We start from the raw sequence: 12,473 nt of genomic DNA, 5'->3' as shown, positions 1-12,473 counted from the left end.
TCTGGACTTGCTCCAGCACCTCAATGTCCTTCTTGTAGTGAGGGGCCCAGAACTGGACACAGTACTTGAGGTCCGGCCTCACAAGTGCTGAATACGGGGGAACAATCACTTCTCTCGTCCTGCTGGCCACACTGTTTCTGATACAAGCCAGGATGCCATTGGCCTTCTTGGTCACCTGGGCACACACTGGCTCATGTTCAGCCAGCTGTTGACCAGCATCCCCAGGTCCTTTTCTGTTTGGGCGCTTTCCAGCCACTCTGCCCCCAGCCTGTAGCGCTCCAGGCAGTTGTTGTGACCCAAGTGCAGGACTCAGCACTTCAACTTATTTAACCTCATGCAATTGGCCTCTGTCCATCGATCCAGCCTGTCCAGATCCCTCTGCAGAACCTTCCTGCCCTCCAGCACATCGACATTCTCACCCAACTTGGTGTCATCTGTGAACTTACTGACAGTGCACTGGATCCCCTGGTCCAGATCATCAATAAAGTTATTAAACAGGGCTGGCCCCAATACTGAGCCCTGGGGAACCCCATTTGTGGCCAGCCATCAGCAGGATGTAACTCCATTCACTGCCACTCTCTGGGCCTGGCAATCCAGCCCATTTTTAACCCAGTGAAGACTGTACCTGTCAAGCCATGGGCTGCCAGCTTCTCCAGGAGAATGCTGTGGGAGACAGTGTTAAAGGCTTTACTGATGTCCGGGTAGATACATCCACAGCCTTTCCCTCATCCACTAAGCAGGTCATCTGGTTATAAAAGGAGGAGTACCCTCAGATGAATCCCATCGGACTGCATAGACTTGTGAGTGTCTAAGTGTCTCAGCAGGTCACTAACTGCTTCCTCCTGGATCGCAAGGGATCTGTTCTGCTCCCTGTCCATACCAGCTCAGGGAGCTAGCTGCCCTGAGGATAACTGGTCTTTCTGTTAAAGACTGAGGCAAAGAAGGCAATAAGTACCTCAGCCTTTTCGTCTTTCTTGGTGATGGTGTTCCCCCCCCCCCATCCCCTCCATCCAATACTGGGTGGAGATTTTCCTTGGCCCTCATTTTGTTGTTGATGTATTTATAAAAGTACTTTTTATTATCTTTCACAGCTATGGCCAGGTTGAGTTCTAGATGAGCATTTGCCTTTCTAATTTTCTCTCTACATGACCCAATGACATCCTTGTACTCTTCCATAGTGTCCTGCCCCTTCTTCCAAAGGTCATAAATTATTTTTTTCCCCTGAGTTCCTGTGAAAGCTCCATGTTCAGCCAGGCAGGTCTCTCAGCACATAGGGACAGGCTGCTCCTGGGCCTTTAAGGTTTCCTTCTTAAAGTATGTACAGCCTTCCTGTATCCCTTTGTTTTTTGAACTCTTTCCCAGGGGACTCTCTGAACCTGTGTCCTGAACAGGCCAAAGTCTGCCCTCTGGAAATCCAAGGTAGAGGTTTTGTTGACCCCCTTCCTTACTTCACCAAGAATCGAAAACTCATCATTTCATGGTCGCTATGCCCAAGATGGCCTTCAACCACCACATCTCTCACCAGCCCTTCTCTGTTTGTAAACAGCAGGTCTAGCAGGGCACCACCCCTGGTATGCTCCCTTACCAGCTGTATCACGAAGTTGTCTTCCACATACTCCAGGAACCTCCTAGAATGTCTCCTCTCTGCTGTGTTGAGTTTTCAGCAGACATCCAGCAGGTTAAAGTCTCCCACAGGAACAAAGGCTGGTGATCGTGAAAGATCAGCCAGCTGCTTATAGAATAATTCATCCGCCTCTTCATCCTGGTTGGGTGGTCTATAACAGACTCCCACCAGGATCTCTGCCTTGTTGGCCTCCCCCTGATTCTTACCCTTAGGCACTCAACCTGATCATCACTATCCTTGAGTGCGATACAGTCAAAACACTTCCTAACATACAGAGCCACTCCACTGCCTCTTCTTCCTCTCCTATCCCTTCTGAAGAGCTTATAGCCATCCATTGCATCACTCCAGTCATGTGAGTCATCCCACCACATTTCTGTGATGATGACTACATGTTAGCTGTCCTGCTGCACAATGGCTTCCAGCCCCTCCTGTTTCTTACTGTTCCAGTGCCCCAAAGTCCTTTTTGATTGCCCTAGGACTTCTCTCCTCAACTGTGTTGCTGCCAACCTGGACAATCAGAAGTGGGTAATAATCAGAGGGCCGAATGATTCCAGGAGTCTTCTTGTAATATCCCTTACCCAGGTCCCAGGGAAGCAGCAGATTTCCCTGTGGGATGGATCTGGTCGGCATACAGGGCCCTCAGTTCCCTCAGAAGGGAATAACTTACAACAATTATCCTTCTTTCTTTCTTAACAGCTCTAGTTGTAATGTATGGGGTTGACTGACTTGCTCTGGGCAACCCCCCAGATATGCCTTCTTCCTCACTATCATTTCCCTGACCCTCAAGTTCCCGGGCCTCATGCCAGTTCTGTAACAGCATCTGGGAAGGTGGGGGAAGCTGGGAGGGGATTCTCCCTTCCTGAGCACAGACCTGTTTTCATTCCTCCCCCCCCCCTACCCCCCTGCTTTTAGGTCTCCTCCTTCTGCCTGATTGCATGAGGGTCAGGGCTTCTCCAACTCTCACCAAGCTTCCATCTGCTGCATTTCTCTCAGGGATGGAAGGGTGTGACTCCACCAGTCTATTTCTCTCACACTCCCTGATAGTCCTTAGCCTCTTCACTTCCTCTTTAAGCAGATCATTCACTGGTCATACCACATGCAGGTGTCATCTCTGCTGCCCTCCAGGACTAATGCCAGGCTCAAACACTCCCTGCAGCCAGAGACATGGACAGCTGTGTGCCTCTGAGGGAGCTCTGTCTGGGTTGCCATGATCCTGCTAGCAATGGCTTTTGACTATGTGGAAACCATTGCTGTGTCTGTCCTAGTTGAGCAGGCAAATCTACCAGATGAGCTGACCTCAGGAGCAGAGGGAGGGGGGTGGCTGCGCCTTCCTACATGCCCTGCCTGCACAAACTGCCACATCATGTCCTTCTGATGTGCCCCATCCTATTTGCCCTCCTAAGAATGCTTCAAAAAGGGTACTTTTATGGATAATCTGCCTTTGATTTTTTGGAAGTGTACAGTTGTTTTATTCTCTAGGCCTGTCAGACTCCAGCTAATTCTAGCATCATGGTAGCAGCAATTGCATGCAATTATTGAAGTGAATATAAGTGATACAGTAAATATCATCAGATTAAGTCATCAAAATAGATTGAATAGCCAAAGAACAGCCAATCCTGATTTGAAAATAAATGCTTGTGTCCTCTCAGCATTTGACTTCCCTTAAGCATTTTGACAGGAGGCGGTCATTATTTAGTCACAAATTTCTCTCTGCTGATATTTTCTCTGAGACAAATCATAGAATCATAGAATCATTTAGGTTGGAAAAGACCTTTATGATCATCAAGTCCAACCATAAACCTAACACTGCCAAATCCACCACAAGAGCTTTCAGTTTTGCTGAACAACTCAGAAACTCTCTTTCATGAGGAAAGACCAAGTATTTTAATGTTCTCTAGGCTCTGTTTTCTGTTTCATACGCCTTTTGCTTTTCTGTCACCAATTATTTTACAGTGAAGACAGTGTAGTAGGATGAAAAATATTACTTATTCCTCGTGTCTTTGTAACAAAAAATGGAAAAGACTCACTAGCTTAGTCATTTACCTGTCACATAAGTGTGCACTTCCCAAGTGATTGATTTGTCACAAAAGTACAGAAGCCATTGAACTGCCTATCATAAAAGGAAATAAGTTGGTATATATGTGAATATGTAAATGCAACTGAAGCTCTTCTGAGACATGGATCTTGTTTATATATATATATCTCTATAAAGTTAATCCAAATTTAATGCATTGTAGAATGAGGGCCAGGTTTGTCAAGATCTTGTAATGCTTGGCTTATCCAAACCCTTTATTTTAAAAAGGTTTAATAGAAGCATATGCTTTAGTATACATATTACCATTTTTTAGTACAAATTTTTTCTTTAGTAAATTCCCCTATATCTATATATTGTTGAATATAACAAAATGGTGAGTCTCCCTCCTTGAAGTTATCTCTTCTAGATGTTTATATTACTACCACAGAGTCTTTCATAGAAAATTGCAATTGGAAATGAGGTATTATTTTAGTCTGTGTGTTTACAAATGTCAGAGGGATGTTTTGGCTTTTTTCTATTAGTCCACTTTTCATGAAAGTGAGATTTTACTTGATTAAACAAAGAAGAAATAAATGCCTTGCTTGCAATTTTCATTGTCTAAATCATGCATGTTTATATGTGCTTTTGTGATTGTTACAGCATAAACTTAATCAGTGTAGGACTGTTCTTAAATGTATTTACTCCAGCAGATATAGGTGGTTATATAACCTGTCAAGAACAATCTTAATAAGTAATTAAATTTGGTTCATAATTAACAGAGCAGGCCAATGCTTTTTGTCATGATTAATAATAGTATTGGTCCATTTTAAATAATTCCATATGTATTTATTTGGAAAATGTCTTTGAGAGATTATGTATTTTCCTGTATTTCTGTTTGCTAAAGAGAGCACAGCACTAATTAGTAGCCAGGAAGCATGTTGCCAACACCAAGAGCTAATTCAAAATAATGTAATGCATTACCTACTTGATGAACATGTTAATGGAATATACCATATTGACGAATAATAACCCTCTAATAATTTGTCAGACTTTTAATTTAAAAGTAAATATTTTTCCCAATAAACTCTCACCATCTTTTGCTAATAACTGTGATTTCATTTTTATGTAGAAATTTTTAATGTATAATTAAGCATACTTTGTTTTATTTGAAATCCTGTTTGTCTTGATTACAGTCCAGAAAAAGCTTGGCTTCATTCCCAACATATGTTGAAGGTAAGATATATTTCATAACTTAATGTTTTTTTCATTATATGAAGAACTCAGATGTTTTTAATGTATAGAACTTTATTTTTATGAGCAGAATATAAAACTTGCTAGGGTTGGATGAACTGATTTAGATTAAACTGTGTCCAACCTGAAACTTGAATAAAACCCCAGCAGGCTTCTTTCAAAGTTGAGTAAAATCTCTCTTATTTTGTAACACTTTATTGATGGTTCCTGCCACCTTTCTACTGGTTCTATTGATAGTGTTTAAATCACTGATTAAAAAAAAAACACCATGGAATTAATAATGTATGTGAATGTGTGTGTAGAGAATAGTTTGTTGTCTGATAAAGAATAAAGGTTAGACAAAACAATCAAAATCTCCACAAAACTGAGATTTAATTGGCAGGCAAGTAGGAGGAAACTTGCACTGATTTTTAGGTACTTATCCACTGATTAAATAACCCTTATGCTTTATAGAATGACCAAAAAAAAAAGCTGATGTCATATTTAATTTGGAATTCCTTAAGTGCTTTGCAGTGTACTGTCTTTAGACTGTAAATTTTGGAATTGGTTTAGTCTTTAAAAGTATGTTTTATATTTTAGAAACCTGTGACTACATGAACTGGTGTTACATAGGTTGCTTTGAAACTAGCCGAGGTTTGGAAATTCAAACCAGTGAAAGAACTGTCTCTGGTAGACAGCCCTCTGTCACAGACCATCTTGTAGTGTGTCCCTGCCCCCCAGCAAATAAAAAATCTCTTAGCATTCTCTGGGATATCAGTTCAGTGGGCTGTTGCTTAAAACATTGAACACACTATTTTTATGCAGGTAATTGATAATATGAGAAAAACTTTCATCTCTACTACATTTCTATTCAAGATATAATTTCATAATCTAACATAATGTACAGAGGGGGCTTGTGAAGAACGATGCTGTTGTTCTGCAAGTGTGTCACACCTCATTTAAAAAAAAGTTCCTCTTTCCTTCTGAATATGCTTCCTGTCTTTTCTGTACTTCTTTCACCTGATGTTAAGATTTTGTGTTTTGATCAAGAACTATGCTATAAAGAGTTTGATGATGGAAGTGCTGATAAGGCCTTTATGTGTTGAGTATCAAATATCAGCAATTAAAATACTGTATAGTTTCATGGCTTGAGCAATAATATGCCAAAATATAGCACTTCTAGATGCTATGTGGTTGGATGTGGTTGGTAAGATGCTGATGCTGTCAGACCTGGAACAAGCACCAACATAGTGATATCAGTATGCTTGCCCTGTCCCATCTGGGTGTTCCCCTGATAGCCAGGGAAAGTACCCCAACCCCCCCCCCAGCTGTCCTGATAATGGAAGCAGGTTTGACATGTGTGATATGGTCAGAACAACAGGTTTTGTTCTTTGTCTGGATTTAGACTGCAGTCACTGATCAAGCACAGGGTTTCCCAATGGGAGCTCAGAAACACTACAGATCACATGGTTTACATACTAATTGTAGAATAGTTTGGGTTGGAAAGGACCTTTAAAGGTCATTTAGTCCAACCCCCTTGCAATGAGCAGGGACATCTTTAACTAGATCAGATTTTCCAGAGCCTCATCCAACTTGACCTTGAATATTTCTTGGGATAGGGCATCCACTGTCTCTCTGGGCAACTTCTTCCAGTGTTTCACCACCCTCATTGTAAAAAAAAATTTCTTCCTTATATCTAATCTAAATCTACCATCTTTTAGTTAAAAACAATTACCCCTTATCCTATCACAACAGACCTGCTAAAAAGTTTGTCCCCATCTTTTTAATAGGCCTCCTTTAATTACTAAAAGGCCACAATAAGGTCTTCCTGGAGCTTTCTCTTCTTCAGGCTGAACAATCCCAATTCTACCAGCCTTTCCTCATAAGAAAGGTGTTCTATCCCTCTAATCATCTTAGTGGCCCTTCTCTGGACACACTCAAAAAGGTACATGTTTATTCTACTATCCTTTTTCCTGCTGCTTGGCCCTTCTTTTTGTCATCCTTATATCTCCCTTTCTAACATCCATGCCTGGACTTGGGGCCCCTCACCCACACCTTGAGTCTTTCCAGATGCAGGTCTCCTACTTACATGCACAGAGAGTATTAAAAGTCAATCGAGAAATATAAAAACATCTGATTCTTCCAGTTGCTGGCACCCAGACCTATGGGCCCTGTGACTTGTGGCCCCTTCTCCAGTTGCTGGCACTTAGACCTTGCAGCTATCACATAGGATAGAGGGTGAGAGAACACAGAAAAATGAATTAAGAAAAAGGATTTAATGAGACAGGACAGACTACACTGATCAGTCACAAGGCTTAGTCAAAAAAGTATACTGACTGGCAGCCTGCTTACATGAAACCGGCCTCTTCTATCCCCCTTTTCTGCATTTTCCCATGCTTTTACTACCACCCCCTCCCCCACATCTACCTTGATCCCTCCCATTCTCCACCCTGGTCTTCTCACAAATAAACAACCCACCTCTAATTGTTTTTTCCCCACTGGTCCATTTTGCTACATCCATACCCAAATTTGGCAGTTCTGATACCAGTCCCTAGAAACTCTCAGCCTTATATGCCACAGTTACCCAGGCACTGCTGGCCTTCAAAAGTTCCACTACCCCAAAGGCCCCCAATGCTCCTTGTCAGGTGTCTGTGAAGTCTCATGTAGCTCCCCCTTAACCACCAGTGCAATCCAGCCATCCATGTTGCTGCCTGTAACTTTTGGCAGCTTCTCACTCTGTTACCTGTCACATCTGGCAATTTCTCATGTCGTGGACAGTAGTTTTCCACATCCTGTTCAATTAGCTGAACCTTGGGCCACAGCCTAATTAGTGGCCCAAACATTTACCTGCAGTCCTAACAATACAAATTCCATTCCTTTGTGTTTCATTCTTGAAAGTGACTAGTGTCCACAATTCCTTTAATTTTTGGGGTGTGCATTTATGTAGTATCTGAACAGATTGAGCACACTCAAGGTACCTCAAAATCAATAGTCATAAACTTACATCTATAAAGAAGCCATAATTTGGGAAAGGTTCATGATAAAGTTTGTGTATGTACTCATATCTGTGTGTATGTTATGAGGGTGATTAAGATTAGCTACTATTTTTTTTTATTAATAATAATGACACATTCTTTTTGGGGTTAAAGTTCTCAGTCCTTGTTAATGTCATGTTTGGTGAATTAGAAGGAAATTGACATTTTTTGTGTTATGTTCAACTTCCGGATTTAGCACCTATTAAATCTCAGGCTAACTCTTGAATTGACTAGAAACTGTTATAAATTGATCAGGTTTTGTTCCTAGCAAAATAGAGAGCAAAACCAGTTTATACTTCTTGATAAAATAGAGACAATTTTACCAATTCTCTTAAATTATGATTATCTGTACATTTTCACTGACCTTGAACACAGATTTTTTTTCTTACTTGTAGCAAAACAAGACACTTTTCAGATAAACCTTCCTTTTTTTCAGATCATGAGAATTTTAACATCTATAGAGAAAAGCCCTGTCTTCTACAGATGTAATCTTTAAACACCTGAAAACCTGTACATTATATCTGTTTCTCTGTACTTACTTGTGAGGTGATTTTTACTTTGACTTTTAACTTTACACAGAAGCTGATGAGAGCTGGAAGTCGTTAAACACCTTGCAGGACTAAGAGAGTAGCTTTTTCCAAACACACGAGCCCTTGCTCTGTATATTTACCATAAAAATATTTTTGTTTAACACCTTCCCCCTCCTTACACAATACCCTTGTTGGCAATGAGTGTGATTTTGATTACATTGATCTCCTATATTATGGAGGGGTATGTGTGAGGTGTGTATCAATTGTAAAGCACTCTTGAGGAGATTCCACTGGCTGTTCAAAGTGATGAGAGAACAAATGAAGTATTCTTGTTCCTATGCAAGAACAAAACTAAAGAGCTTATTTTGCTCTAGAGTGAACCCTGCCATATAGGAGAATGATCTATTGTGAGAAATTCAATTAGAAATTAATTTCTGCTGGAAAGATTGTGAGAAAACATGTTCAGGGGTTTTGTATACCTTGATTAAAAATACTGATTGTCATGCCATTATGCTAAAATGAAGTAGTTCAGAGGAGCATTTACAGCTCTTAGGTACGAGCATTTACAGCTCTTAGGTACAAGCTCAATTAGTCAGAATTTTTTTTTTGCCATGGTTTAATGTGATTTTTCCCCCCTGTATTTGTAGTTCCAGGACCTTGTGATCCTGAAGACTTGATTGATGGAATAATTTTTGCTGCCAATTACCTCGGCTCTACCCAAGTCCTTTCTGACAAAACTCCCTCCAAGTGTGTGAGAATGATGCAGGCACAGGAGGCTGCCAGCAGAATCAAGGTTAGGATGACTCTTCCTGTTTCTCAAATTGGTGTTTTAAAGCTGCAGATGTGAACTTCTTGTACACTTAAGTCTTCTCGTGTTGTGTTATCTGTGGTTTCAGAAACATTAAGTAACTAATCTTTCTTTTTCCCAGATAAACTGCTTATTTAATGCTGCTTTTGGAACAAGGGTGAAAGGGAAAAGTTCCAGATAATTTTAATTTGTACAGTACAACTTCTGCTCTATTCTGTTAGCCAAAAATCTATAATTGTCAGGGCAGGCTTAAAAGAAGAGACAAAGACATACGATTTAAAGGCTCTAGTCAAGTAATAGCTCAAAGAGGCTGAGCTATGCCTGATAGCCAGTTTTATTAGCTCTCTCGATAAAAAAACCAAGGGAAGTTATGGACATACTATGTACAAAACATCATCTCCTTTGAACAGATACAAGCATAAATGAAACACCCCCAACCCCCCCCCCTCCTTCTTCCCCAGTGGACCTGATTTAACAGGATAATGGACACAAAAAACCTGAACCTTAGCTAGGGTATGCACTTCTGATGCAGGCTCCCAGGAATGGTTCTTCGGGCCATAGCCTGCCCAATCAATCAAATACTTCAGGGTACTCCAGGATATCCTGGAATCCAAGATATCCCAGATGTGATATTCTCTCTGACCCTGGACCATAATTGGAGGCTGAGGTCATGGCTACTGCTAGAAGGGATTTGGGTGAATAGATTTTAACAGGGAGACATGAACAACAGGTTCAATCTTGAAAGCACGTGGAAGCTGCAGACAAAACACACTCAAACTAACCTGGGCCACAATTTTATATAGGCCGAGATAACGGTAGTCTAAATTAGAAAAAAAGCACACCAAATAAACATGTTCACCAGATAGTCTAACATAATCTCCAACCGCAAAGTCCGGTGCTAGTCACCAATGTCTATCTGCATAGTCTTTGCAAGCAGCCTTTGCTTTTTCCAGCTGCTCTTGAAGAAGCAAATGTATATGCTGTAATTGCTCAGGGGAGACCACTCAGGGGAGTCCTCAAGGATTTAAAAGTCAGTTCTTCACTGGCCAAGGAGTGAGACATGGATGCATAGCATAGAATTTCCAAGAGAATTTATTCTTTAACTACATGCACAGGGGTACTCCGGCTTAATACATGGAGGACCCTGATGCAGAGGAAAGCAGGGTTTATATATGTTACAATATAGTTGTGTAGACCAATCAAATTACTCATGTTAAGGGGTGGGCTAACCACTTTCCATTGCTCGTGTAATCAGTATGTACTTTTCTGATGCAGGACCAGTACATGCATATCCTGTGCAGGTGGTGTGGATACATGTATCAGTGCTGTGTTAATTTTCATTGTTCCAAATCAACGTCCCATGCAGGTGTCTGTGAGTGTGGGGTTAAACTGGATTCTGGTCAACTGCATTTCTGGCCATGGTTTTATGCCTGGGGTTTTTGAAAGGTAAAACTTCTATTGTTTTATTGTGGCAATGGGGTGTTCTCAGCCAGTGAGAGCCAGTTTAGGTTGGGTCTTCAGGTCACATCAGCTCTGAAGTAAAAGCTCATAGTCTCAGGTAATGTTCATACTTCTAAGGAAGTTGTATTGCAGTAAACGTCTTGCCTTTCACAGGGAAAACCCCCAGACAGCCTTCAGAGTAGTGAGGTGGTCATGGAGATGAAAACAACATTGCACATAAAAAGGTGTCTGCTGCATGGAAGAGTAGACACTGCTGTTATAGAGAAATTCTGCTAATGGTAACACAGAGACCCAGACACCCTGATGATAATTAATATAATAATAGAGATACTACTGCAGGATCTGGTTCACCCACTCCATCTGACTATTAGACTGTGAGTGATACAGGTAGGAAAGACAGAGTTGCACCCCCAGCAGGCCCATAAGCTGTGTCCAGAACTGGGCAGTGAACTGGGACCCTTGATCCATTACCATGCTATCTGGCAGGCCATGGCAGCAAAACAAATGCTGCAAAAACGAATGCACGGTCTGAGGGTCTGTGGGCAGTTTCTTTAGTAGAACAAGAACAGCAGCCTTCATAAACAAGTCCACCACCACAAGGACCTCTGTCTGCCCCTGAGACCTAGGCAAGTTCACATTAAAATCCTGTGGTGGGTTGACCTTGGCTGGATACCAGATGCCCACCAAGCAAGTTGGAAAACAACTCATAGGTTTAGATAAGGGAGTTTACTAAAGCAAAAGTGAAAGGTTGCATGTGCACAAGCAAAGAGAAAAAAATTACTCTTCTTATCAGCAAGCGATGTCCAGCCACTTCCCGGGAAGCAGGGTTTCAGCACGCATAGCGGTTGCTCTGGAAGACAGACTGTCTTGGTTTGAAAGAAAGGTGTCTGTTAAGGAAGGTGGGAACCTCCCTCAAAATAGACAATATGGTCCCCCCCTTCCCCCCGAATTATTGTAACTTTGAAATCAAGGGCTTTCAGGCAAAGATATGGGAAAAAGAATAACAGTTCTTTACTAGTATCTATAACGAGGCAAACAAGCAACAACAACAGTAGCAACAACAAACAAAACCAGGAAACTCGGTGGCAGCTTTCTCTGGGCTGCTATATACCCTTCCCTTTGGTGCAGTTACAATCACAGCCAGCAGGGGCGCTGTTGGGCTCCCAGCCGGTCAGAGCAAGTGCGATGACTAACGCGCACCTGTAGGTGGTGCTGTGGCACGAGGTCGGGTGAGCCTCCCTCAGGCAGTAATGGCGGGCGGTTGGATCGGGGGGGGGGGGGGGATGAACTACAGCAGGAGACCTCAGAGCAACAGGCTGGAACAGCAGAGCTGGCTCACCCGGGGCAGCAAGCAAGAGGTGGCAGAAACTCCACAGCTGTGGCAGGAGCTGCGGTGTGTCCGGGCGGGTGGGGGATGCGGGGCCACAGTGTAGCAGAAAAGCAACCTGAGTCAGTGGCAGGAAAGTCACAGGGCTAGGGAGCGGCAGCAGGACTCTTCCGTAGGGGGAAGGGCCCCCGGGTTTCCCCTGAGGCACCCAAGTGGATGGTAAAGGTCCTCCCTGTTATAAATAGAGCCTCATTATCCAATCAGAGACGTAGATCCAATTAAAGAATTTATTAATTAAAAAAAGCAAGCGGATATCAGTCAAGACAGCGCTGGACGGGCAGAGGTTCAAGCATACCTCTATGCACCGCACCCCAGCTTACAGAGGATGAACTTTTATAACCCTTTGTATCCCACTCCCTCCGTATGCCTTGATTGGCGTCCCTT

The 12,473-nt window shown here is 42.3% G+C and overlaps 1 protein-coding gene across 3 annotated transcripts in view; it reads left to right on the top strand.

Annotated features, from left to right (window-relative positions):
• LOC146425621 (amyloid-beta A4 precursor protein-binding family A member 1-like) overlaps window positions 1–12,473 on the top strand; it is a 232,581-nt gene that overhangs the window by 92,483 nt on the left and 127,625 nt on the right. For all 3 annotated transcript variants that reach the window (XM_085041585.1, XM_085041584.1, XM_085041583.1), the window contains 2 exons: window positions 4,832–4,871; window positions 9,081–9,226. In XM_085041585.1, coding sequence (XP_084897711.1) covers window positions 4,832–4,871; window positions 9,081–9,226 — 186 coding nt within the window. The remainder of the gene's footprint in view (window positions 1–4,831; window positions 4,872–9,080; window positions 9,227–12,473) is intronic.

Source organism: Lichenostomus cassidix, chromosome W (assembly GCF_008360975.1).
Source record: "Lichenostomus cassidix isolate B80296 chromosome W, HeHo_3.0, whole genome shotgun sequence".
NCBI classification, from domain to species: Eukaryota; Metazoa; Chordata; class Aves; order Passeriformes; family Meliphagidae; genus Lichenostomus; species Lichenostomus cassidix.
Note: the sequence above shows the minus strand (reverse complement) of the source record. Positions and strands in the feature narration are given on the sequence as shown.